The sequence below is a fragment of the Cyphomyrmex costatus genome, unplaced genomic scaffold (genome assembly GCF_001594065.2).
Source record: "Cyphomyrmex costatus isolate MS0001 unplaced genomic scaffold, Ccosl1.0 scaffold122, whole genome shotgun sequence".
In the NCBI taxonomy this organism is placed as follows: Eukaryota; Metazoa; Arthropoda; class Insecta; order Hymenoptera; family Formicidae; genus Cyphomyrmex; species Cyphomyrmex costatus.
Genome location: NW_017275196.1, coordinates 68,845 through 94,810, shown reverse-complemented (window position 1 = coordinate 94,810; position 25,966 = coordinate 68,845). Strand labels below are relative to the sequence as shown.

General features: G+C 35.5%; 1 protein-coding gene across 6 annotated transcripts; it reads left to right on the top strand.

Annotated features, from left to right (window-relative positions):
- The first annotated feature begins 7,877 nt into the window (after window positions 1–7,877).
- On the top strand, window positions 7,878–23,342 carry mlt (tubulin folding cofactor E like protein mlt). Of its 6 annotated transcripts, none has more exons than XR_001940891.1 (8): window positions 18,344–18,363; window positions 18,493–19,103; window positions 19,244–19,646; window positions 21,173–21,342; window positions 21,616–21,724; window positions 21,964–22,068; window positions 22,370–22,945; window positions 23,061–23,342. XR_001940891.1 is itself a non-coding variant. In XM_018547661.1 (8 exons), exons 2-7 carry the CDS (start codon window positions 18,505–18,507, stop codon window positions 22,520–22,522), a joined length of 1,539 nt encoding a protein of 512 aa, XP_018403163.1. In that variant the 5' UTR covers window positions 18,344–18,363; window positions 18,493–18,504; the 3' UTR covers window positions 22,523–22,547; window positions 22,645–22,658. The 6 variants fall into 6 exon arrangements, 4 of the variants coding, with proteins under 4 accessions (XP_018403148.1, XP_018403163.1, XP_018403141.1 ...); XR_001940892.1 differs by having other exon boundaries at window positions 22,370–23,182; window positions 23,259–23,342; XM_018547661.1 differs by lacking the exon at window positions 23,061–23,342 and having other exon boundaries at window positions 22,370–22,547; window positions 22,645–22,658.
- Window positions 23,343–25,966: the final 2,624 nt, after the last annotated feature.

Genomic DNA, 25,966 nt, shown 5'->3' with positions numbered 1-25,966 from the left:
TGAGACAATGCTACAGCGATCTAAGATTATGGTTGCTCCTAAATAATTGTGCGTGAATTTATATACTACGAATGTAATTCTTCGATTGCACGTCGAATTTTTGCAGACTTGAAACGCAATACTAATAAACTACCGCAGTAATATCATGAGTTAAATTGACTAACAATTTAACAATTATCGATACTGTTTACGCATCTTATATCAATCTTACTAATGTTGAATAACCTATTAAAAACTGTAAATAATTAATTTTTCACTGTGAAAAATATTACCTCGAACTCGGATCTCTGGCATTCCGTGTGAAGTAGTCTAAAGGCTTAGGACGCTTGCACGGAATGCCAGAGATCCGGGTTCGAGGTAATATTTTTTACAGTGAAAAATTAATTATTTACAGTTTTTAATAGGTTATTCAACATTAGTAAGATCGATATAAACAGCATTAATAATTGTTAAATTGTTAGTCAATTTAACTCGTGATATTACTGCGGTAGTTTATTAATGTTGCGTTTTAAAGTTCGAAGAAATTTCGGCATGCAATCGAAGAATTACATTCGTAGTATATAAATTCGCACACAATAGAAGCACCCGTGATCCAAATTAGACCGCTGAATTATAATATAAGAATGTTAAGAAAATCGTCTCTAAAAGTATTACACTTTATAAACGACTCATTATATCATAACATAATTTGTTAATTTCATTAATACAATATTTTAATACAATCACGCATGATTATGAGTTATAAGCTTGAAAGCTCATCATAATATAATATATAACTTACGTAATTCGTGAAATGTGATGCTGATGGTATATTACATATTTCTGTAAAAAGTATAGCTTTGATGTTAGCATGTATGCAGTGAATAATTGCCTACACAATTAACCAATATATTATATACATATAGTTTTAAACCCTGTTGGTCCGACTTGGCGTATAAGGAATAAATTGTAAAGGAAAAAATAAATCGTAGAATAATATAATAATTGTCTTTATCGCATCGAGAAATGTTCTGTACAGGTGAAAAAAGTCTGTAAAGATAAAGTTTATTCGCGCTTTTTGTGAGATCTACATGTAATATTTAGAAAAAATAGAAGCGGAAGTATATCATGACGGAAAGTGTGTGACGTAGATGAGAGAATAAATAACGTGTTTTTTTTCTTTGAGAATTGCTTCTTTTCAATATGCACGTGGTCACCCTTACATGAAATCGTCAAGGAAAGTTTAATTGCAAACTTGATTGCGCTTTTTACTGTGTAACTGTATTTTGCTACAACAAACCAAGAATGAATGAAACCTTTGAAAATACGAGTCATACTATATTTATAACTGACTAATTCCACGTAAAGTAAATTTAAAGTGACCGTAATGAAGAAACAAAGTACAGTTAATGTGAAGTAATAATGGTCGTAGAAGATTCTTCCAATGCACACTGTTTATTTAGATTATAAAATGCAAATTGTCTCAATCTTCTCGATTTAAATTTTTTCGAAACTGAATTTGACCGACTTACATTTTCAGCTACAATATAGTATAGAGTTCTTCATATTATTATCGCAAAAAGATTACTTTATTTTGTGGACTTTATACATTTAAAATGCTAAGCAATTTTGTCAAGATTGGGAAGTAACTCGTTACTTGTAACAAAGTTACATACTTTTTTTAATAACTATAACTTAACTTTGTTACTTTTTCTATTTACATAGCTGTATTTTAATTTACATTCTTTTGGTAATTAGTAACTATAATTTAATGGTTACTTTTATAGTTACTTTATATCAAATTTATTTGTCAATATAAGGCTACGTTTCATTTTGTTTTCCTTTTGCATGTAATGAGTAATAAATATAGAATAAAACTTACAATTTGTGAGTGCTCAAACCAAATGCAACCATGAATAGAGATGTTCATCAGAGATTATTTCTTGTGATTGAAGTATATCTTTATCCTTGATATCGTTACTAAAATAGTAATGCAAAGAATTATAAAAAATTAATAGAAAAATACTTTTTAAGTAACGTTACTTTTTAGAATCGATAACTTGTAACAATAAACTAGTTAATCCCACAATATTTCGCAGTCTTAAAGTTTGTAGATTATCAGTTTCGTTTATGTGTAAAACATGGTCAAATATGTCTAACTCAAATTATTTTTAAATAATTATCTTTTTTGACGCATTATGTTACAAGAATTCTACCAAGAACTATGAAATTTAAATGCACTGTAAACTGATAGATTCTTTAGCCCATCATTAGCTGTATCTCATAATACAGCCTTTGGTAGGCTAAAATAGGAGGTATATAAAGGTAGGACAGAAATATTAAAATAAATGTATATGTATATGTATATATATATATATATATATATGTATATTTTTACGCGTTATTCATTCAATATTAATGATGTAATTATCATCATGTTGCTTATGAATGTTAATATTGGCATATGATATCATTTAAGGGTTGATCGACATATAATCAACGCAAAAGCAGAGCACTGAAACGAATGTACTGCTTTATTTCATCGTGGCAGATAGTAATGTGTAACAATTATGATCGAATAAATAACTTATGTTACATATCGTAATCTAGAGCTTTTTATAGAGTATTAGGACGCGTGTTCCTTCGAAGTCACGCAAATATAGATAAGCGGTTAGTATATATATATATATATACATATATATATATATATAATATGTATGTATAATCGCACTCATCAGTTGTGCATTTTGACCAATTTAATATAATATACGAAACTTTCCTTTTAGATTTGTATATAAATGGTGGCTATCGAGAAAGTCCTCCTTTTTTCGTGAAAACTTGTAGATAATTAGGGGAAATGTGGGTTAAGATAAAAAAAATACAAAATACAGGGTAAGGCATTTAAAAAAGATCACCTAAATGACTCGCTTGTTTTTAACAATAGAAGGAAAAGTATCAAACAAAAGTTGGTTAGTTTCGAGGGGCATATAATGCAATGTCAGTAATTGTTTTGTAGATGGAGGCGTAAAGGATAGGCAAAGGTCAAATCTGTTTTTTTAAATAGTATGATACGTTTTTTAATTTACATTCTGATAGAGCATTTTAAAACGAATACAGTGATTTATAATTGAAGGTCATTCAAGGTTACGCAAATTCAATAATGGAAAATAATTGAATAGGAAATAAATTGTTTCAAGGCACTCTTCGGATAATTTCGTATGTTCTGCTTGTAGGTATCACGGTATGTAAATAAACGTTGATTCGCACATAGCATTATCCATATTTATTGATCAGTTTGAATTTATCTATTGATCAAAGTGCGTGTTTTGCGAAATGCGTTATACGGAAGCGAAAAAAGTCGATACGTTTTTCATGTATGGTGATCTATATATTTCGCAAGACACACTTCAATGTTTATTTACATACCGTGATACGCTTGAACGATTAGCGGTATACCTACAAGCAGAGAAGATACGAAATTATTCGAAGAATGCCTTGAAACAATTTATTTTCTATTTAATTATTTTCCATTATTGTATTTGCGTAACCTTGAATGACCTTTAATTATAGGTCACTGTATTTGTTTTAAAATGCTTTTCAGAATGTAAATAAAAAAAACTTATCATTCTATTTAAAAAACAAATTTGACCTTTGCCTATCCTTGACGCCTCCATCTATAAAACAATTATTAACATCACATTATGTGCTTCTCGAAACCAAGCAACTTTTGTTTGACACTTTTCCTTCTATTGTTAAAAACGCGCGAATTATTCAGATGACTTGTTTTAAATGCCTCATCCTGTATATAAATTGTATACAGGTTGTATACTTACAACATGAAAGTATAAATCAATATTTCTCCGATTTAATTTAAGAATATAGAGCTTTCCGGAGCTTGTGTTAAAAGTTTTCAACTTTTCTGCTTTTATATAGAACGGAAAAATGTATACAGGATGTATCATTTTAATTGACGCATTAAAATATTCCTTGAACAGTACATTTTAGAGAAAAATGTTTCAGACAAAAGTTATATGATTTAGAGGGGGACATAAGATGGTGCTATTGGTTTGACCTTGGAAAGTTGTTTCAAGGTCATCTTCAATTTCTTAAATAAAATTCCTTATATTTCATTGCATATTCTTATAGCTTGACTTTCCAAAACACTATATAATGAAATTATTTTTCATTAAGTACTTTTCGAATTACAAGGCTTCGAAGGTACAGTACCGCCAACATTAGCATTATCCAAAATGTATCATGCGGAGGTTGTCTGATCGGATTTACATCTCTTTTGCGTTGAATTTGAGGTCATCATTTAAAATGGGACACTCTGTATATATATCACGCAAAATTATAAAGCAATGCGATTGGAAGTTACAATCTAAAAAATATTCAAAATACTGTAATTTCTTACAAATACTACTGTTAATTACTACAAATGTAAAAATCTTCGTATAATAATGTATAATATTTGTTTTGCAAACGATTGTCTAATTCTTAGGGTATTTTTTAAAAGTAATATTCACATGATACAATAATACAATTCGCGTATATATATATTGTTGAAAATGTAACGTGTTAATTCTAAACAAAATCATAAAGCGCGTAATATGTTCCCGTAAGCAACTCTAAGAATTTACAAATGCTTATAACTTTATGCAATATTTTTTTGCTAGCCGTATGATTTATAATACAAGTAAATGTTTATGAATCGTACAATACATGCGCATATAGAATTACAATACCAGTCATATATGTTCTACGTTTAGAAGTTTTACGAGAACAAGTTACGAACCTTATAATTCTACTTGTTAGAATTGACCCATTGTTTGCAGACTGCACCTGCAGCCTATAACTCGGAAGTCTTTCTAGAGCCACAACGCAATGAGAGAAAAATATCATCACAAAAATATAGTTTTTTCATACGTGCATTTTTGATTTAATAAAAAAAGATGCAATATCCTAATAAGATAACAATAGGAATACCTTAAATAAAATTGTAACTTAGACGATTATAAACTAGAATAGAAATCTTTAAATTGCTGGAGCGAGGAGAGAGGAGACAATTAAACAGATGTGACTTTCTATTAAGAAAGATCTGCGGAAAAATAAAAATAAATGAAACGGCCACACTTTCCCTCTGGAGAATCTGGACTCGAGTTGACTATGTAATTATCGATTAACATTAGATTTGAGCATAAAAATGTTTAGAAGAATGCAAGAAAATACGCGTCGAAAGAAAACTTTGACTAAACCTTTGAAATACCTTGGTATCAAATGAAAAGATATGCGTCATATTATGATATTATATAAATCTTGTAGTTGAGTGACGTTCGTGCGTTGCCGCAAATATAATTTTGACGCTCAAGAAAAGAAGCTAATTAGTTTCGTAAGGCGGCTGTATATGATATTTATAGTAGTGCCGGTATAGTATATGTAATTATTGTACGTGTACACACATGCAGCGTTAAATAAGACGGTAAATTAACGCAGATTAATGACATATATGTGGATTGTATAACGTAGAGAGTGCGGACCGGAAGATTTCGCGTTCCGGTTTCTTGATCTGTTTCTCTCATCGTTCGAGACCTTTAAAAAAAAAGAGGAAAAAATGGCACCCGGAATAATGTGTATAATATGTGTAACAATAATTCCCTATAACGAACAAATAGAGAAGAGTCCTCTAATCTCTACATATAAAAAAAAAATATATATATACACATATTGTATATGGATGTGCAATAATAATAAGGTGTCTACATAATTATTTTATGAGTATATCTATCACTTTAATTGTAATTTAATCGATATTATAACAAAATAATATGCGTATACAAAGAGATCCAAACAAACAGCAAAAGAAATTCATGTAATTCTTGTATAATAACTTACAGGTGTGAGAGAGGAAATGGGAGAGAAAGAGAGAGAGAGAAAGAGAGAGAGAGAGAGAGAAAGAGAGAGAGAAAGAGAGAGAATACGCGCACAGACCATTTTTGAAAGCAAAGGCGAAATAAATGTAGCACTGTTAGCAAATGGTACCAGCGATAAATTCTATGTATCGATAAATAATATAGCATTGTTTAAAGGTTGAAAACTAAGCCGTGTCTGAAGTTATATTTTCTCATTCTTACAAATGCGATGCAGTCTTTCATTACAATTACATTAACTATACGTTTATTTAATTTCACTTTGCATGATAATGCAGAATTTTCAAGTTACTCAAATCCTAACTGGTGGTTTATAATTTTTAATAAAATGATTAATAGACACTACGAAAAAAATGTGATTGTTACAAATTAAGATTAAAAAATGTAATAAAAGAATTCTGATGACAATATTCTCTGTCATCATCGATAATCTAGCGATTAAGGATAAAACAGAAGAAATATTTAATAGAAAATCTCCATGCCAACGCTAATTGTCCACTTTCCCTTCAACGACAATCACATGTGTTATATGAATATTGCTTCGGGAACACAACGTCTAAATTTTTTGTACAAAGTATAACCTTTTTTTACTCTTGGCCTCTTCCACATTTCAATTGCACAGTGAATAAACATAGCTGTCCGTGTTCGACGATGCAATCGCAAGGAACATTCTTTTAATCTTCTCACTTCCGTAAGTACAAGATAAAAGCGTGCTCGCACAGAACATTACGATGTAATTTGTTACGTAACTTGATTCTTGTATGAATATTTTCTTCCAATTTAGTACTTTTTCCTTTTTGCTCCGTTTATGCACACGAGATTCGAAATTTGCACGTTTCACGACAATATTTTTTCTTGCCATTTTTTAAACATATAAATTATTATACATACGTGTGCATATATATATGCACGTATATTCAAAAGATTTGTTTTATTGCTACACTCAACAGAACTAGAATTTTATTCGTTCTAGCCAAATATCAAACAAACCTATATATTTCATTTTAAGTGCAATAAATGTATAACAGTTCAGCTATAAAAAAGATCTTTTTCTGACACTCGTCCATTAAAATTTGAATTTCGAATGGCCGTGCGTTTCTATTGTCACGCACATTAACAAATGCTTGCAAATTACTCCATTTGTGTCTAGAACACATAAATATGTATTTTTTATAATACTAGCAGAAGAAAATTGACGAATATTTTCGAGAACATTAATTCGAGATTTCTTGTCAATTATTAAGATTTAAAGTTCTCAGTTTTATTAATTTTTTCACATTTGTGTTTTGTGGCTGAAAAGCTGGCTACACCCGGTAGTAGTTTCTTGACAAAAATGCATCTTGCATAAAAGAAAAGTATACACGCATGTGAAAGTTTGTAAAATTTTGAAAATTCGGTTCTCGGAGAGAGAAAAAAAATCCATGCCAATCTGAAGACGACGGTTCGCGGGCGCGCATCGTCGGCGGAAGTGCTCCGCGACCGTTCTCCAGCCGCGCGAGGCCACGTGATCACGATCGCGGGCATCGCGCACGCGCAATGCGGTCGATAATGTACAGTACAAACGAGTACGAATGCACCGCCGCCTCCGCCACCTCCTTTGCCGCCGCCGCCGTCGCTGCCGCTGCCACCGCCACTATCGCTGCCGCCACCACCTCCACTGTCGGTCGCTCAGCTGTTTCTGTTTACTAAACAAAGGAGTCAGTTCAACGCTGGATAGCGAACGGCGCGTTCGCGCGCGACCCACTCGTTCCCCGTTCGAGAGAACGACGACGTACGTTTAACTCGTCCGAGTCCGCGTGACGCTGTAAAGTCGCGACGGTGTTACGTGACGCGACCTGCAGAAAGAGCTATCTCGCAGCTTGCCTGACTCCGTATAGGGCCGCATGCGAAGCAGATAACCCGGAGCAACTTGTATACTCCGACGCGGTGCATCGCGGTGCACCGACCACGGCGAACGCGGAGCGGCGGCCCGAGTGGTCCGAAGGGCGGCGCGCAAACAGTGAGTAAAAATAAATAAGCGACGTTGACGTCGTCGTCCAGGGCCAGAGCGGAAGCCCACTCTCGTGCCCCTTCCGTCCGTCCGTCCGCCCGTTCGCTCGCTCGCGGCCCTGGTCCTTGACATGATTTCCGACACGCGCAGGATTCGCGACAGCCCTTCGGGGATTACGTATCTCCGTCTATATACGGGAGTTTCCGCGCTCGCGCCCTACGCCATACGGAAGTGCGGTGCGCTCGACCGCGCCGCGTAACGCTCGTGCTTGGCACGCAACACGACCGATATCGTTGCATCATATACGTCACGTCGTATTTAGACGCTACGTCGCCAAACGATTAACGCAGCACGATGCGCGCTTAAACGTGTTTTTCTTTTTTTTTTTTTCTACAAGCCCCACCAAAGACAGAACGGTATGGATTCGATCGCCGATATACCGTTCGACGCATGTGTCATGGATAAGATCCGTAAGATCTTTCTAAGAAAAGACTCTTTTTGCGTGCGCGGAGATGCTCCCGATGAAAGTCGTTCCTTGCACTCGCGCATCATCCGAACAGTGGCGACGTAGATCAGCAGCCGCGGTTCTTATATAGAAAGAGCCATCGGCTCCTGCTGATTGCACATCCGTCGAGCGGTATCAACAATTAGATCTAATTGCAAGATACCGTCTCGAGAAGCGAGAGACGTACAACTCGCGTTGTTCTACAGGATGATTCAGTTAATATCAACGTTTCTCGTGCCTTCTTTTACGACGGCTGACACAGTGGAACAATGACAACAGAACGCTAACAATAGAACAATGACAATTTTATGAAACCTATTATACAATTATTGTATGTATATATACCCGTAGAAGCGAGTCATCCGGTTTTTTTAATCGTAAAATGTGCAAATATATAGATTTGTGAAAATGCAATTTAGAAAGCAACGTGATCATTCCTCCACGAATTTGGAATCGCGCAAAATTTTTGTAATCGTTTCTTTTTTTAGGATAGCCAAATCATTTTTATAAAAAAATAGACGTGTCTTTCTTATATATATATATATATATCTAACGATGAAACTTTAAATTTGTTATGCAATATAAAGCATGAGACAGCGTGGGACCTTTTCCTGACTATGAAAAATGAATGTTGGCTTTTTATTTAATACTTTTACAATTGCGCTTATTCGTAGTCATCCTCTCGGCGATGCATTAAAGATATTAAAGAGCAACGTGATATATCATATATACAGGATACACATAAATAAGAGAAAAGAGAGAACATTGTAACACGCGAGCGCACGTTGTGCATGGTCGATTTCTGTTTCTTATATCTACGTTTTATATCCCAATCCTCCTGTTTTGCAATGGGCTTGGCTATCGGCAGACTGTAAATCGATTGCACTGTTTCCGTTCATGATTGCAACGGAGAGAGAAAGAGAGAGAGAGAGAGAGAGAGAGAGAGAGAGAGAAACCATCTTTCCGTTACTTTCGTTCTCTTTTTTCTCTCTCTTTCTCTTTTGTCCAGAAGGCTAAGCTCCCTTGCTCGCATTGAGATCTCTAATTGTCGTGAATGTCGTGTTACACGATTCAATTTTTGTTATAAAATGATAAAAATTATATTTCTAAAGTGATGTAATTACTAATAGGATCATTCACCGTAGAACATAACGTCTGTAAAACATTGCATAATATTTAAACGAAATAGAAAGTAAACGCCTACGAATGCAGCTGAAAAATACATAATTTAAATACAAGTCAAACTTTAATAGTTACATTAGTAGTTTGTAATTTAAGAAATGTTTTAAATAGATAGGAGCTTGTTGGTCTTCGTCTCGGTGCCATTGTATTTTAGCAGCTTTACGCAACTGTCAGCGAACCCATTTACTGACAAAGACGTTTCTAAACACTTGATCAATTGCGTAATCGAATTCCAACGTGTCAGACTAGTGTCTCTTGTGGCTGTTTAATTATTTAATGAATTCTGTGCATTTTTATGAAAAGAGAATATATATATATATATATATATATTGTTCCTGTACAACCTTGATCGAAAGATATTACAAGGTCAAGATGAGAAAGGATTTGCGCATAATTATTGATTTCGCACAATTCAGTTCCAATTTAAAGATTGATGAACGCTATATATTTTAATCGAGAGAGGAATTAAATTAGCACTGACTAACTTTACTGTGATATCAATAATATCAAGATGAGTCACAGATAAGAGCAAGGAAAAGCAGAATTTTTGTATTTTCTTTTTTCTATTTCAAGATGAGAATAATTCGCCTTGCAACTTGCAACGTATATTTATTTCCAGTTAAATTACAAAATCAAAAAGGTGAAAGTTACAGAATGTAAAATCTATACAAATTTTTGGAGAACGCATTTTACGATATCACGGGACGCGCTGAAGTGCGCAAAATTATTCTGACATTTATACAACGGCGCATCGTTTCGAAACGCATAATCACGCTTTAAAACGTGTTTAAGATCTAATCAGTTCCACGTTCCATTGACAGCAGTCCTTTCATTCCCGATGATTTAATGCCCTTGTGCAACCAAGTTGTCTGTCTTCGCGGTGCATTAAACAGCTTTTTGCATATACATAGTTTTAGTCGGTAAGATATTATGTAAACGTGAGAGAAATACTAACACGAATGCATAATAAGAACGTTTGGGACGATAGGATAAAACTTACGAAGACATCCGGCACATCGGATTGCCATGATAAAAACGTAATTATATCGTGTCATCGCGTCGTCGATTATTACATATAGATACACCATAATTTTTTTCAACCATGGCGCTTTACAATCTTCACAAGAAACGTATCTTATACGACTTTCTTCACTGCTGCATGCGTGTGCGTGTATCTGCGCATCGTAGTCTATTATCAAAATTATAAAGTTTAGAAGGCCGAACTTGATATTATGTTCATGGAAGGAACGATTTTCCTGAAGTATCTAAAAATTAAGCTGTATAAATATAGATTTGAAAATAATTTCATTGAATCGTCAAAGTAATTATGTAGGAAACTCAAGTATGATAAACAATGTTGCAAAGATCAAAATTTTTTGCAGTATTGCTCTTATCCAATATTCGAATCAGATTTATTTTACCAGTAAACGAGCTAAATGTTCGAACAGATCACGGATTAAGAACAACATATACAACCAGAATATATTTTCATTAGTGCGCGCTGAAGAAATCCTGTGCGCTGATACTGATTTTCCGCTTACGATAGCGTGACTCCGTAAGATTTTCTGTCGGATGAATATTCGAAACTTCCTGTGTTGCTCCTCGCAGTAAAGAAAGTGGATTCCGCCTTGAGCATTCTGCAGAAAGTATTTGTTTCTAATGCCGCGCGTACATCGGGTGCAATGAAATTGAAATCTAACAAACAACGTAGATGTAAAGTGAAAACAAGGGAGATAAGAGTGTTGATTGTGAGTCATCGGAGTCAAATTATCGGAGAATTAATACGCAATCACGGAGATCGCAGTTATTTGTTGCTAAATATCTCACAATCAGTGGCACCAATGAAACGTGATTATTTGTACTGAAATGCTTATAAAATTACTTTGTTATCTCGATAATGCAGAGATATCAGAGTGTTTTATTAAAACCTTATATAGATTTAATTTGGACCATATAATGATCCATATTAAGTTATTAATTCAACTTATTAAGACCTTATTAAAACTTATTAAAACTTGTTAAGACCATATTAAAACATATTAATTCAACTTATTTAAAACTTATTAAGATTTAATTAAATATATATAAATTGGACATTAATAAGATTTAATAAGGACTTATTAAACTTAAATAAGTTTATAATATAAACTATATTAAAAATATATATTTATTTATAAGGTTATATAAAGACTTTATAAATTCTTTATATGAATTTTGATGAATCTTTATAAAGAACTTATAAGACTTTTATTTAGAATATATAAATTTTTTTTTCGCGGGTTCGTTTGATAAAATTTCGTTTATAACGTATTATATTTGCAATTGTAACGTGTCTGACATATATGCGTTTGATTGTCTTTGCAATTGTCGCGTACATATATCGTCCGCATAAAGGCTAATATTTAATCTATAATGTAACAGTGAGCTGTTAAACGCGCAGTTCTAGCATTGAGCTCAAAAGGGAGAAGTCCGCCTCAATGTATAGCGTTCCAGTGAACGGTCTATCCGGTATACACCAGGTGTTCCAGAACTACTGCGCAGCACTTTAGTGGAGCACGATTGTTCTATAAACGTCGGACCGTAAACAGGCCTTGATCTCGTGTGTGCTTTAAAAACTAACAGTCTTTAACAAGAATTAAAACTCAACTTTCTCATGCAAAGATGTGAAATTTGCGTCTGTCAAGAGATCTGATTGAAAAAAAAAAAGTGCTTTTTCTCTCTGCGCTCTTCTCACTCTGACACTGTATACATCTCGTCGACGCCGCTTTCTCATACATACGTCGATTTAATTGCGGTGCGTCGATGCGAAGCGTTTTTAGGAATCGAAAAAGGAACCAAGAGGAAGAGAGCGAATCGTTCAGTTGCACAGGATGCCTCCAAAGTTGATTCTATGATGAGATAAGCACGATCGAAGATACCATTTATATCGATTATTACCTTGGCATCGTTGACAATGGCGTCTATTGTGTGTCGTAAAATCTATGCAAGACAAAATACTTTACCTGAGAGAATTTGTATGTTCACAAGTAAATTTATTAATTTTATTTGAATTGGCAACATCGTTCATTCAAATCAGAAAAGACATGCTATTATCTTCGCATCTGCGCAACATAAAGACAGATACAAACAATATAATAACCCAGACAACTCTGAAAAGTCTTTTAGACGGCTTTAAGACATGTCTTTTCACGACGTCTTTTAGACACGCATATTATCTGAAAAGATATGTAAAACTTGTTCGTGTTCGTCGAAACTTTACCGTATCGCTTTTTTAATTGTGCGTTTAACATAATTTCGACAGTTACATGACGCAATTGTTAGAATTAGATACATTAACCGTATAAATGTGTATAAAAACTACATCCTTCCTGTAATCGAATGCGGCGAGCAACAATGACTTCAGAGTCCGTTCCGCACGGCCTGTGCAACAAAGGTGCAGACAGAGGCGGGTACAGGCAGAAGGTATATATAGATATAGCGATACGTGCATTCACAATATACGTTCTCTGAGCAAAGCGCGCGGCAACCTTGAGGAAGCGAGTAATATTCCGCGGCTCTCGCATTTGCGCAGCAGAGGAGCAGACGGACTTTCGTCAATGTATTTCCCCGGTTTTCAAACACGAGGCGGAAAAGTGGCGTTCCGCTTCGACGCGTTTCGACCAAGTTTCGCGCTTTTAGCACTCATTTGGCGACGACCGGTGAAAGGACACGCCGCGCAAAGCTCCCTCTCTTACCTAATCCGTTGTTTCATTTCCGTGATGTAGCGTCCTCTCGGAAGGCAAAGTAAAAAGAATGGAGGGAATTGGAGGTGATGTTTATTACTGTCTCTGCGATGTTTAACGATGGCGAGCATCATCGTTCCTCTCTCTCTCTCTCTCTCTCTCCTTTTCCTCATTTCTTTTTCCTTTGTTTTACGAACTTATCTCTGCGAATATGTATGAATGTCTTGCAAATGGCTGATTGAGTTGTTTTACTGCATCGTTTGCATTTTGTATTTTCTGTTAGATACAGCGCAGCTTAGGTACGAACAATCAGATTCTTATACACACAAAGAACGGTTTTGCTAAGATCTAAAAATTTAGTTAAGTATAGATCTGAAAATAATTTTATTAAACCATCAAAAACTAATTGAAGATATATCGTTCAAGTTGATTGCCAGAATGTAAAAATTTTTTGCAACATACTCATTATGTACTTGAGTATTCTACGTAATTATTTTGATGATCCAACAAAATTATTTTCAGGTCTAACTAAATTAGTAGATATCGTCAGTAAAATAATTCTTTTTGTGTAGCGAAAAATTCCTACACACGTGACATGTTTAACATATACGAATCAGATAAAAAATCCAGATGCAAAAATATATATTATATATTACGTTCATCAAACCTCTTGTATTCAACCTTGATTCCATTTTTAAATTTTCAAAGTTTATCGCATCGTCAATCCCGCGCACTCGAATTTATGGCGCTTTTACGGCGACCTTGAATCTCTGGAGTACGGAAGCGCGAAAAAAATCGAAAAATAAATCTAGCTTAAACTTAGTCCTATACGCTTTCATTTGTTTCGTGAAAATTTCACGCCACGATATTGTGAAACAGATGATTACCGGAACTCGTTTCACCCAACTAAATCTTTTTTCTTTCGAATTACCTCCGACGTGCAAAGTCTGAGAACGTTTATCTGTCTCGAGGTTTACAGAGAATCGCTGAGAAGGTCAGCTGTGTCTTTTCCGACGCTTACGTACCATGCAAACGCAACCCGACTGACCCACTGTGCCCACGATTCTTGCTGACATTTCGTAATCGTCACCACTAGTCGTATATATTTAGCGTTACGTTACGCATGGCCATCGTGCGGGAAAACGGGACAGCTGTAGTAGGTTCGCTTGATACCGTTCAAGCCTTGCGACTCAGCTGATTGCCAGCCTACCGCTGGCAAACTGCATATGCGTTGTAACTACGTGCCTAATCAATGTTCTATTTACTATTATCTTGGCACAATTTTCATTTCGCTTGGCTCATTTAATTTGTCCACTAGAATGTAACTAACTTAGAAAAGCACCTAAATACGAAAATACCTATTTTTATATGTCCACTCGTATATTTGAGCCTTATATTTAATTTCACGCTGTTGGATATTAAAGGAGCAACTCATTCACTTGAGTTAAATAACATTTTATCATTTTGAACTTTAATCCATTTCTGTGGTTCAATCGCTTACTTTCAAAGACAACAATCGTATCATTCGTATATATTATACTCACAAAGTAAACAATATACCTACATTAAATCCTTATATTTTACAATTTTAATATTGTTTTTATTCGCGAGAATTATATAGAGATAATACGCTAACATTTGGTTGTTTTATGTTTGTAATGTTTGACGTATTATACGTCTACGTTTTGAGATTCTCATGGTTTGCAAACCTTCGTCCCAGACAATTTCCGCTCTGGATTTGTCGATTTCTCGGACTTCGCTTTCGGCGGTCATATTAAAACACCCCTATCTTATGAATCGAAATACATCTGCAACCAGCGTGAAATTACACAAACGTAGAGAGTGAATCTTGGCTCGTACAATTGTATTCCACTTACGACTTCCGTAAATCGTAAAAAACCCGTGTTTAGATCCACGCATGTGGCGTTTCACTCTTACTTTTTCATTTTATTGCCGGTCAGACGTATGCTCGATTTGTAAGTAGCGTGATTTCACGGACGATTCTAAAGCGCCCGCGTTAAGCAACACGCTGAGGAAATACGCAATCGTTATCACGTATAAATTATAAAATCCCGCACGTGTGGAAATAAAAAAAAAAAAAAACATCCGCGGATTCTACCCCTTAGACTTAAAGCGCTCGTAAAGCACTCCATCGAAATACATTTTCACGCGAGTCGTGTTTCGAGTGCGATACTCGCAATCTCGACGGGACAAATTGATTCCGATTGCGTACATATAATACTTATCTTTTCATTGCGTGCGCAAGACTATCCGCAAGAATAACGCGTCAGGGTGTTATCCGCGTTTCTCGCGGCGGACTCTTGTCTTACGACAGAACAAGGCGAGTCTCAGAGAGACGTGTCCACTGACCGTTGCGGACTTTCGCGACTCCCGGTATCCCGTTGATAGAGCAACGCGCCTCCGTCACGACTCCAATGCGCCCGTAACGCGGTGCAATGCACGGGGTCTTGCTAGAGACCCTCTCTCTCTCTCTCTCTCTCTCTCTCTCTTTGTTTCTTTCTTATGCGCGCGAAGCCACAGAGCGGAGAAAGTTAATTTCGCATGGCCGTTGAACCGATATATACGCTTAGGGGAAGCGGAGAGTAACCACGAGTTAGACACGGTTAGACCAATTTGCTACTTCTAGGCCAGTCACGTCTTATTCGATCCGTCTACTTGACGTCGATCAACGAACGCCTCTGTTTGCGCATTCAAGAGAATCGCTCGCGAATCGAAACTAGCACATCCCGAATTAAACTCCTCGCGATCTGACGTACGTCTACCGCGGTTTTGTACCACTCCTTGCACATCGTTAGGCCGCGCGTAAAGAAGCGTGTCCAAATTTCCGGCGAAATGATGAACGAACACTATAGCTTTCGCGATGACGTTTCGTTCGTAATATCTATTATATAGATGACTTCCTTGGTATATAATAATGTGGAGACTTCCTTGAAACTATACATTAATAATAATAGATTCCATATTATTTCAATGAAAACTTCTTGTATTGCTTCTCCTTTTTTTTTTTTTTTTTTAAATATATACGATTTTATTTTCATACAAACGTTTTCTTTTCCTTGGACCAATTATGAGTGGCCCGAATTCAACTGAAAATAAAATCTTTCGGAAAAATATTATAGAAGCGAAAGAATATAAACTTGTGCATGTTACACCGTCCATTTACAACGATGAATATTTATGTAGGTCGTATAGAATTTGAATTAATTATGCGAGAATTGCTTTCCACAACAGCTCGCCGATACAAAACATAACGTAAATTAGTAGAACGTTTCGAAACATATCGTGATGTATCGTAATGTTTTTCTTATGTAAACGCAATCGCAATTTGGCGTGTATGCGTCTAACAAAAAACGAAAATGACGCCTTACGTGTTACATGACTCTCGCCAAACTATAACGTAATAGTTTTCCATTTTGCGAGCGCGCTCGTGATCTTATAAACTCTCACGAGTCGCTAATCTATTATACGGTCACGATTATATTTTATCAATTCCAGGACTTTGTGGCAGAGATACCGCACACGTGAACGACGTGATGTATGTATAATAGAAAACATCTCGCTTTTGTCGGCAGACAATTCAACACGGGTTTGGATATCTTTAAATCATGTCAGACACTCTACTCGCTTGTTATACTTTCACGAATAGAAATGCAAAAGTCTCTTCTCGATCTCCTGATAATAACGGGAATACCTTTGATCGGGCGCATTAAAATCTGGTATTCGCGGCGTTTTGCGACACGTGGTTGAATGGCGGTCGCCCATGCATAGTAAGGACGCATCGAATGACCGAGTCGCCGTATATAGCACGCATAGAAAGACCGATTGTGAAGACGAGGCAATCCGACTACGCATTAATAACCGTAATAGATCGGAAAGCTCGTCCAAATTACGTCGTTGTCGCAACACGTATCATCGCCGCGCTCGAGAAATCGCGATATGTATGGAAAGTCATTGAAAAGCTTTTCTATGACGCGATATTCGTTAAACACGCTCCAGATAAGATAGTATCACAACATTCAAAGTGACACTAAAGAGAGCTTTACGATATTCACGAGAAGATTATTTAATATGATGATGACAGAATTAGTTTCAGAATTGTTAAACACCAGAGTACCTTTTTGAAAAAAAAATTAATTCGTTTCTAATTACGTTCCGATTTCTAAAAGAGGGTCCCAAGACAGATTCAGGATCCTGAAGAGGATTTTAACTATCTACTTGATGAGATCCTTTTATTCGAGTCGAACTCAACTTTTAGAGTATCGAAATATATTTTTTTTCTTTGTACATTCATGCAGCTGCAACAACAATCGTTAATTTTTCGTCACGGATGATTTTTCTTAGAATAGATTTGCCGATAGGACAGGTTCAGGATTATCTCAAGCTGTCTCTCTAGATACTAGTATGCGTGGGCGAGTGTCGAGACGCGACCACGAAGAATCGTTTTGTCGACTGCTAGAGAACCGGTACTGGTTCTTGGCCGCTGCGCAAAAAGACAATGGCGTGACCTTAGCGGATATGGCGAGACCAGATTCTACATGTCTCGAGGATGACCGGCTCCAGAGGTTTTTCCTTATCCCTTTTCCTTCCTTTTATATTCTCGCGGTTATAGCGGCGATGCTTTGTGTTATTTGGCCGACAGCGTGCACATTTGCTTGCACATATTTGTATTTTCATGGTCACCCTAAGAAACAAGATTTATTTTATAAAATCGAAATCTCTGTGTAATCTCATCTTTCGTCTTTAAAATGGACCGCTTCGATCCTTCTCAAAAGTTATCAGAAAATAACGTATCCGCGATTTATTAGATGCGACAAATATTTGCTCTCTCGTAATTACTGCATTTAATATATAAAAGTGTATTTGTCATTTCAGCCATTATTTTATTGAAGAAAAATCAAAGCTAAATGGAAAAAAGTAGTACCGTTTCTACTTAATAAAACATGCTATAGCAATTCCATAAAATTACTCAGTATAATAGATTATTTGATATTTATGAAAATAATACTTGAACGTCAAGAGTGCAAAAGTTTTAAAGAAGTACGAACTGTAAATGTGAAGACACATATTGATAGAGAAATCAAATCTTGAAGTTGCAGGCATTTCAATAATATTATGTATATTACATAAATTTTCAGGCAGATAAATAAGTTTGTTATGGTGTTTTAGAATGCTGTAAAAATGCCGTCGTTGTTGGAAGCGCTGGAGCTAAAATACGGCAGTTCAACGACAGATTGCTCATTGACAGACGATGAGGCGGAGTCTGGTTCGCCCAAAGCCGCCCTGTCGGTGAGCATCTTCATCCCTAAGAAATCTCCACGACATACGGTGCCGGCGTTACTGGTACTCCAGGACTGCGACATTGAATCGGCAGGTAATGACGCCGAGAAACTACGCAACAAATGCAAAAACGTCGAGGAGCTTGACTTGGCGCAGAATAAGCTGTCGCAATGGACGGAAGTATTCGGCATCCTGCAGCACATGCCCAAAATCAAGTTCGTAAACTTGAGCTTCAACTGCCTCGCAGAGGTGCTGGAGATCAAACATGGTAATTATGATCTTCTGAGAAACCTCGTGCTGAACGGCACCAGAGTGTCCTGGTCGACGGTGCAGGGACTGGTACGGCTTCTGCACAATCTGGAAGAACTCCATTTGTCTTTGAACGAATATAAAACGGTGGACTTGGATCATCAAAAGCAGGAAAACGTGAATCCGGCGCTGAAAAAATTACACTTTACCGGTAATCCAGTGGAAGTTTGGAACGAGATCTCGAAATTAGGGTAAGTCTCACGTGATTTTAATGCTACTGATTGAAAAATTGAATTAGATTCTTTAATTACAAAATAAAATTCCTGAGTCGTAATAGTCGTATAAGTTATTATTCTGAAAGATTTGACATTGGTGTCGTATATTTCTCCAGGTACCTATTTCCGAACCTGAAAAGCCTTGTCCTCGCCGAGTGTCCAATCAGATCACTCGGTTTGGAGGAAAATCAAAATTTGCCGAGTGAGGATGGCCGTCGAGCAAAGGAAGAAGGCCTTGGTCAGGATAGCGAAAACATGAATCACTTAGATACAGATGAACACACTTTGTCGACAGACGATAAGGGAAATAGAATATTTGAGAGCAAGGTGAACTATGACAGATCCGAGTCGAAGTCAGAATCCAATGGAATGACTATCGAGTCGTCTCACGATCCCTTTAGAATGCTGAGGTTCCTGAATGTAAACGGTACTCTGCTATCCACTTGGGACGAAGTCGAAAGGCTGGCCAGGTTTCCTGCGTTAAAATCGCTCAGGATTCAAGGCTGCCCGCTTTTCGAAGTAAGTGGTCTTCGACTTCTTCGATGATTAAAAATTAAGAAGTTTTGCATTACGTTAAGAAACATTTTCGTAAATGTATTTTGAGTCTTTTGCATGTGACTCAATTAAAGAAAACTAATAAGTGAAACAATGTCGTGTTTAATATATCATAAACAATATTTTTACATTTTTAAAATGTATAATATATTAAAATTACTACTAAAATTACTTTACTGCATTACAAATTTATATACGTAAATATTAAATAAAAATATTACTTACAATTAGAGTAGGTATAACTTAAACCTTTGTATTGCTTTTTTTAAATACAAAGCAAAAGAGAAATTTTAGGAAGACAAAATAGAAATCAACAAAAACAGTTATGAAATAATTGTAGATATTAGTTCTTGTTAGGAATAATATTCGTTACTACGACGTAAGATAAATTTATCTCATGAAAGATCAAAATACACGAAATATGATACTATGTAGTTCTGAAAACAATGGCTATTTTCATTCTCAAAGTGCATCAAAGAATGAAATCTGAACACACTAGACGAATTAGAGACACGTGTTAATTCCTCACATCAAAACTACGACAGACGTTAACGGTTACACGAGAAATAACGCGTTCTAGTAAAAGGTCGTTTTGTGTGGACATATGCAGCAATTGAATCTTGGCACGTGGTCAAACAGGCTGATGGATTAATGCAATGTGAGTTCCAAAAACAAGTTCTTGGAACTTGGAATCAATACACTCTGCAAGCATCCTATATTGCACTTCTAAACATGGTCGTGAAGAGAATTTGATATTAATAGACGATGCGTGAAATAAAAAGAAACCGCTGGTTTATGGTTAGATTAGATACTTAAATTTTTTTGTGATGTGTGTGTTTCTATTTTAAATACAAAGTAAAAAAAATTAGGAGATAAGAATTTATAGAAAATAGTTATAACGCAATAGCAGTACTAACAGCACTAGAATTTGTATACTGATTATGAAGCCTTATTTTGAGATGGTTGAGAAATGGTTAGATAAATCAACACGTCATCGTGCTAATTAAAAGTGCGTAACATGGTAGCCTTCGATTCAATGAAAAACCATTTACCGCGGAATATATTCCCTATTCTTTAAGTTGGTGACGATTTATAATTGCAATCTCGTTATTATATTTTTCAATTGAAATATTTTTATTGATATCTTTACAACGTTATTCATTTATATTATTATATTAAAGAAAATCGATATTATCATGATATTGAAACGCACCTATAAAAATATTAAATATGTTCAAAAATATGGATATAATTAAAAATATTAAATATTTTCAAAATTTATTTTCAAAATGTAAAATCTACAATTTTTATTTTAATTAATTTAAATTGATATATATTTTTTTATACAACTTAACTTTTTCTATACTAAATATATCTTTTATACAACTTAATTCAACTATGTTATTTAACTTGATCCTCATCATATTTGCTTGGCTATCCATCTATACTAAATATCGGCCACTGCTTTATATTCGTTTAACATTTCCCAGAGTCCACGAGAATATACAGAACACGAGAGGCGGCAGCTACTAATAGCCCGACTGCCAAACGTCGAGACTTTGAACGGTGGCGGCGTGATATCGTCTCAGGAGCGCGAGGACGCCGAGAGAGCCTTCATTCGTTATTACATGGACAAACCGGAAGCTGATCGGCCCGAAAGGTAAGTCTCGATGCTCGCCAAGTTCGATCTTAATCGTTTTTTTTTTTCTTTGATAATTAAGACTCGCGTAAAACCAATCTCAAATATTTTTTCGAGAGGCGCTATAAATTGCTTTTAATACACTTTTAACATAAATTCCAATTTTCTCTCGAAAAAGCCTTATTCAGGCGATTCCAATTTCGCCAAAAGTATTGGACTATTCTTGTTTCATGGCCGCACTCGTCCCCTTCCCGCCCGAAGGAGCCCAACTTGACCCTCTTATGTGATTTTCAGGTATTCCGAGCTCGTGGCTATTCACGGAAAGTTGGACCCCTTGGTGAACGTAGATTTGACACCGGAGAAAAGGGTCAAGGTCACGTTCACTTACGGAGATCTCGTTGAGGTATTTAATTTCATATATCATATCAGATTTCATCACTTTAGACAGGTGTATCGCGCGTAACGGTGAACTTTCACTAGTTCCATAATTTTGCCCGAACACGCAACTCGAAAAATAATCAAGTCTGTACAAGTATTTACTTTTATAATTATTCGTAATATAATATATACAGAAAAACTTTCTGAACTATATATATATTTTATTTAATGAAAATGATGGTCACAAACAATTCGTGCTTTCAGGTACGATCGGTTGATGTATATAGAACAGTTTTCGAATTAAAAACTAAGTTGGAAAGTATGGTGAAAATTCCTGCCAACAGAATGAGGCTTTTCTACGTTGATCAAGTGAGTTGTTTTGTTCTGTATTAACTAAACGACTTTAAATATTGTTTGCAGAATATTTGGCACCTCGATCGATCCTTTAAAAAACCCGAAGTTACGATATGAATCCTATTATCTTCCAAACGATCCTTATCCTGATCTGCATGTAGTTTAAGAAGTATATTACAATATAAGGTACAAACGCGAATTTTCAATACTTATATAAAATTTTATGCAAATTATTAAGAATTTATCTACAACAAAATTAGATACCGCGTATTGTAGTATCAACGTTAAAGAAATTTAAACGAATTAATAATTTTAGGAAATGAAGGCGCAATATGGACCGGAGGAAATGCTGTATCCAAATAAGCAGCTCTATCGATACAACATTAGGAACGGCGATGAGATTATCATTGACAGTAAACTGAATCGATTCGCGTCAACGTCTTCGGCCACATCTTCCATTCGTTCCTGAAGAAGAACAACGAGTGAATCGCGCGGTATTGAAGAAATCCGATAACCCTTCGGGTTTTGATCTCCACTTATAGCCTCACGATGCAATACTCTTGCTGACGATCGTAACAATACTTCTTACAGATTAACAGAGAGGCACCGTGTACGGTTTTTAAGATATGTTAATAACAGCGGATCTGAAAACCGAGAACTTTTCCAAGGAGAATAAATGGATTCGAATGGGCGAATGTTTCCCTATGTGGAAGTCTAGATGTATAGAATTAGGGATTCACGGATGTTTGATGTTACCTTAAACTACAAATATTTCAGAAATAATAGACACTATATGATCAGAAATCATGAATTGGCATAAAACTTGATAATCTATCAGTCTATCTGCTATCAGAAGCGAAATTATCTAACAACGTCCCGTATTTTCTAAACGGTATGTCTAGACATTTTCTGAAAATCGAATTGCAACTGTCAATGCAATTTTTGATCGCAGTACATGATTGTCCGATGCGATTATTAGATAATTATTTCTTCGCAAACTCATCCAGACTTCGACGTATTAACTTAAACCGTTACTAACGAACCTGGTGCATAGAGAATAATTATTGTGTCCAGTGTACAAGCGTACACGAGCTTAGATGGGTAGTTAGCTGTCATTTTCTTTAACATAGTAAGTCTTGTCTGTCTTAGGAGACGAAGAGCGTAACTGGAAAACAAGATTGTACATAGCGAATTTCAATTTCCAGCCAAATTCGATGTAGCTGCGGCATGAGCAGAAAAGATTTACTCCGTTTGCTCGACGCAAAAAAAAAAAAAAAATAGGACCATGATAGAAGATCGTTCGATTCAACTTAGGACGACGCCAACAAGACGCGCCATTGAGGCTGTTGTGACGAAGAGAGCGAAATATTTTTGTAGAGATCGTGGGCAGTTATCTTCAAAGAAAGTAAAATCTATTCGTTCATGAGACAACGCGTTTTGTTGCTCCTCGTTTAAGCATCAATGATAAAAATGTTTAACGCAGTTGCAGCCACATTTTCGTCGCGCACGCGTGTGACTCTTTCGTACGACACGTAAAAGGCAAGGAGAGACCTTGCGTGAAATTTCCAAATGTTTAAGAGCAATGGGATATATTTATGTCGCTGATTCGCGAAAGCGTCATCCACTTACGTTGTCATCGCGACAAATGATCTCTGTATTTTCCGAAGATGATGTATACTTACAAGCAAACTCTTTCTTCTGTAAACTTTGCGCGAGATTAAAACACACTCGTGTCACCAGCTCGTAAATTGCAACGTAAATTATAACGAAACATGAGAGAAAATTTGTGAAACTGTACAAGAGTATGCGATTGACGTTACGTTATTATCATTTATTTTCTCAGTATGTACTTAACAAACTACAAGTACAACATTTTCACTTCGACAAGTTCCATATCTTCAAGCGGTATTTTATATTTATATATATATATGTATACTTCTTTTCATTCTGAAATATTGAGGCGTATATGGCGGAGTAAATAAATTCCTAGCAAACACAAATATAACTAGTATATAATATATACGTAAATATACATGTTTTACATCTATATTATATAGCAGTTACATTCGTTTGCTAAGTTGTATATTATCGCAATTGTTTCATCACAAAATGGATGAATGAAAATCACGTTGACGACAGCGATAAAGCTGATATAAATCTCAAACGTGATGACAAAGGCAGCATCGATTGCGATTTATGATACATGCGTATAATTTACAGATTCATAATCGTTTAGAATCTCGAAAGTATATCTTTTCTTTCCCTTCCTAAATGCTACAAGCATGTCTCGTTCCATTTACAGCTTACCTCGATTTAAGGCACGAACGAGCTCACGAAAAGAAGCTAATTGTAAGTAGAATGTTGCGTTGCATCGCTTTGTCTTTGAATCCGCCAGTATCACCGATGACAACTTTTCGGCCGAACGTCGGAGAAAGAAAACGCGGTGTATATCAAGTTTCGATTTCTTTGCTCACAAGCAACGAAGCTTGCGGAGTCACTTAGTGCCTGTCTTTTACGTATTAGCGTAATTCAAATATTTCTAACACTGCCCTGTGAATATGATAAAATATAATTCGGGACGACAAAGCTCTCGATACAATAATAAGAAGCGTAGACCGAATTTTTGGAGCAGCTAAAACTCTCCAGTTGACCAAGATTCATAAAAAAATTTCATTATTTTTGTACAGCGTTTTAATAATATTCTAATTGTATTAATTAATTATTAGAAAAAGCAAATGTTTTGATAAGTATTTGATGACAAAAGATGTATACAAACTTAAACGCTTTTTTGATTGCGATATATTGGGATCAGTTGAATGTTACTGTGAAATAATATTGCTACTGAAGAAATTCGGTCGGACGTTTCCTGGAGATCGAAGGAGCACCGCGATAGTCAGGAAAATGTTGACTATAGGATCCCAATGCCACTGTCGCGTCCTGTCTTCGACATAAAAAGTCGTTTAGTAAACAACAGAAAATGAAAATCAATCATAAAGGAGGACAAGGACGGACTAGTAATGGGATCTTACGACGCATGTGTCTAGTCTCGGAAAAGAAACTCTGCATTACTTTCATTTTATAAAATACGATTTTTTTGTGCTGGCGCAAATGTACGTACTAACGAAATAAATCATTTATATGATATAAAACTATTCTTCAATTTTTATCTCTACTTTTTTAAAATACACTTCTGATAACTATTATTAAAATATTTTCACAAAGGACGATTGGATCAAAGACATTGACAATTATAAATTCAGAATCTTTAATTCATTAGGTTTAGTGCTTTTATTTAAATAAATTTTTGGAACATATTATGCATATATATGTATGTATGTATATATATATATATATTACACGCTCTATTGTAAAATAACCGTTGTAAATCTAAAAGTCGTAAAAATTTGGGCATCTGTCCAATTGTCAATTCAAATCGAAACAATCGGATTACGTTAAGAATAAAGATAAATTATCACGGATAAAGGAAGGGACGGCGGGAATGTGTATAATACATGAACGTGTTTATTCACAACCGTTACCATAAACGAGCCAAAGATAATTTTACAGTTATTAAACTACGATCTATCACAATGGATTCTCTGTCTTTTTCCTTTCCTCCCCATTTCGAATGTATAGAAATATATTTAGGTAAACGCTAACGCTACTTAAAATTAATCACGTCTTACTTGACGCAACGGCAGATTTGCAATATTTGCACATCTATACATAAAACGTTATGGTATGTATGTACATAGGTACAAGCTAGATTTCTCGTAATGGAAAACATGAATCAATATTTTTGCTGGATATGTCGTAAAGGCGTAAAGCTAGATCTACGTACGATTTGGTCCGATCTTCCGTAAATCTGATCTTCGAAAATATTTAAACTATCTGGTTAAGCGACTGTCAATAT

Bases quoted from the DNA above. Each gene is read 5' to 3' on its own strand.
- mlt (XM_018547646.1), top strand. From the start codon at position 18,505: ATGCCGTCGTTGTTGGAAGCGCTGGAGCTAAAATACGGCAGTTCAACG. The intron at 19,104-19,243 runs GTAAGTCTCACG...ATATTTCTCCAG, and splicing joins AACGAGATCTCGAAATTAGG to GTACCTATTTCCGAACCTGA. The intron at 21,343-21,615 runs GTAAGTCTCGAT...TGTGATTTTCAG, and splicing joins GAAGCTGATCGGCCCGAAAG to GTATTCCGAGCTCGTGGCTA.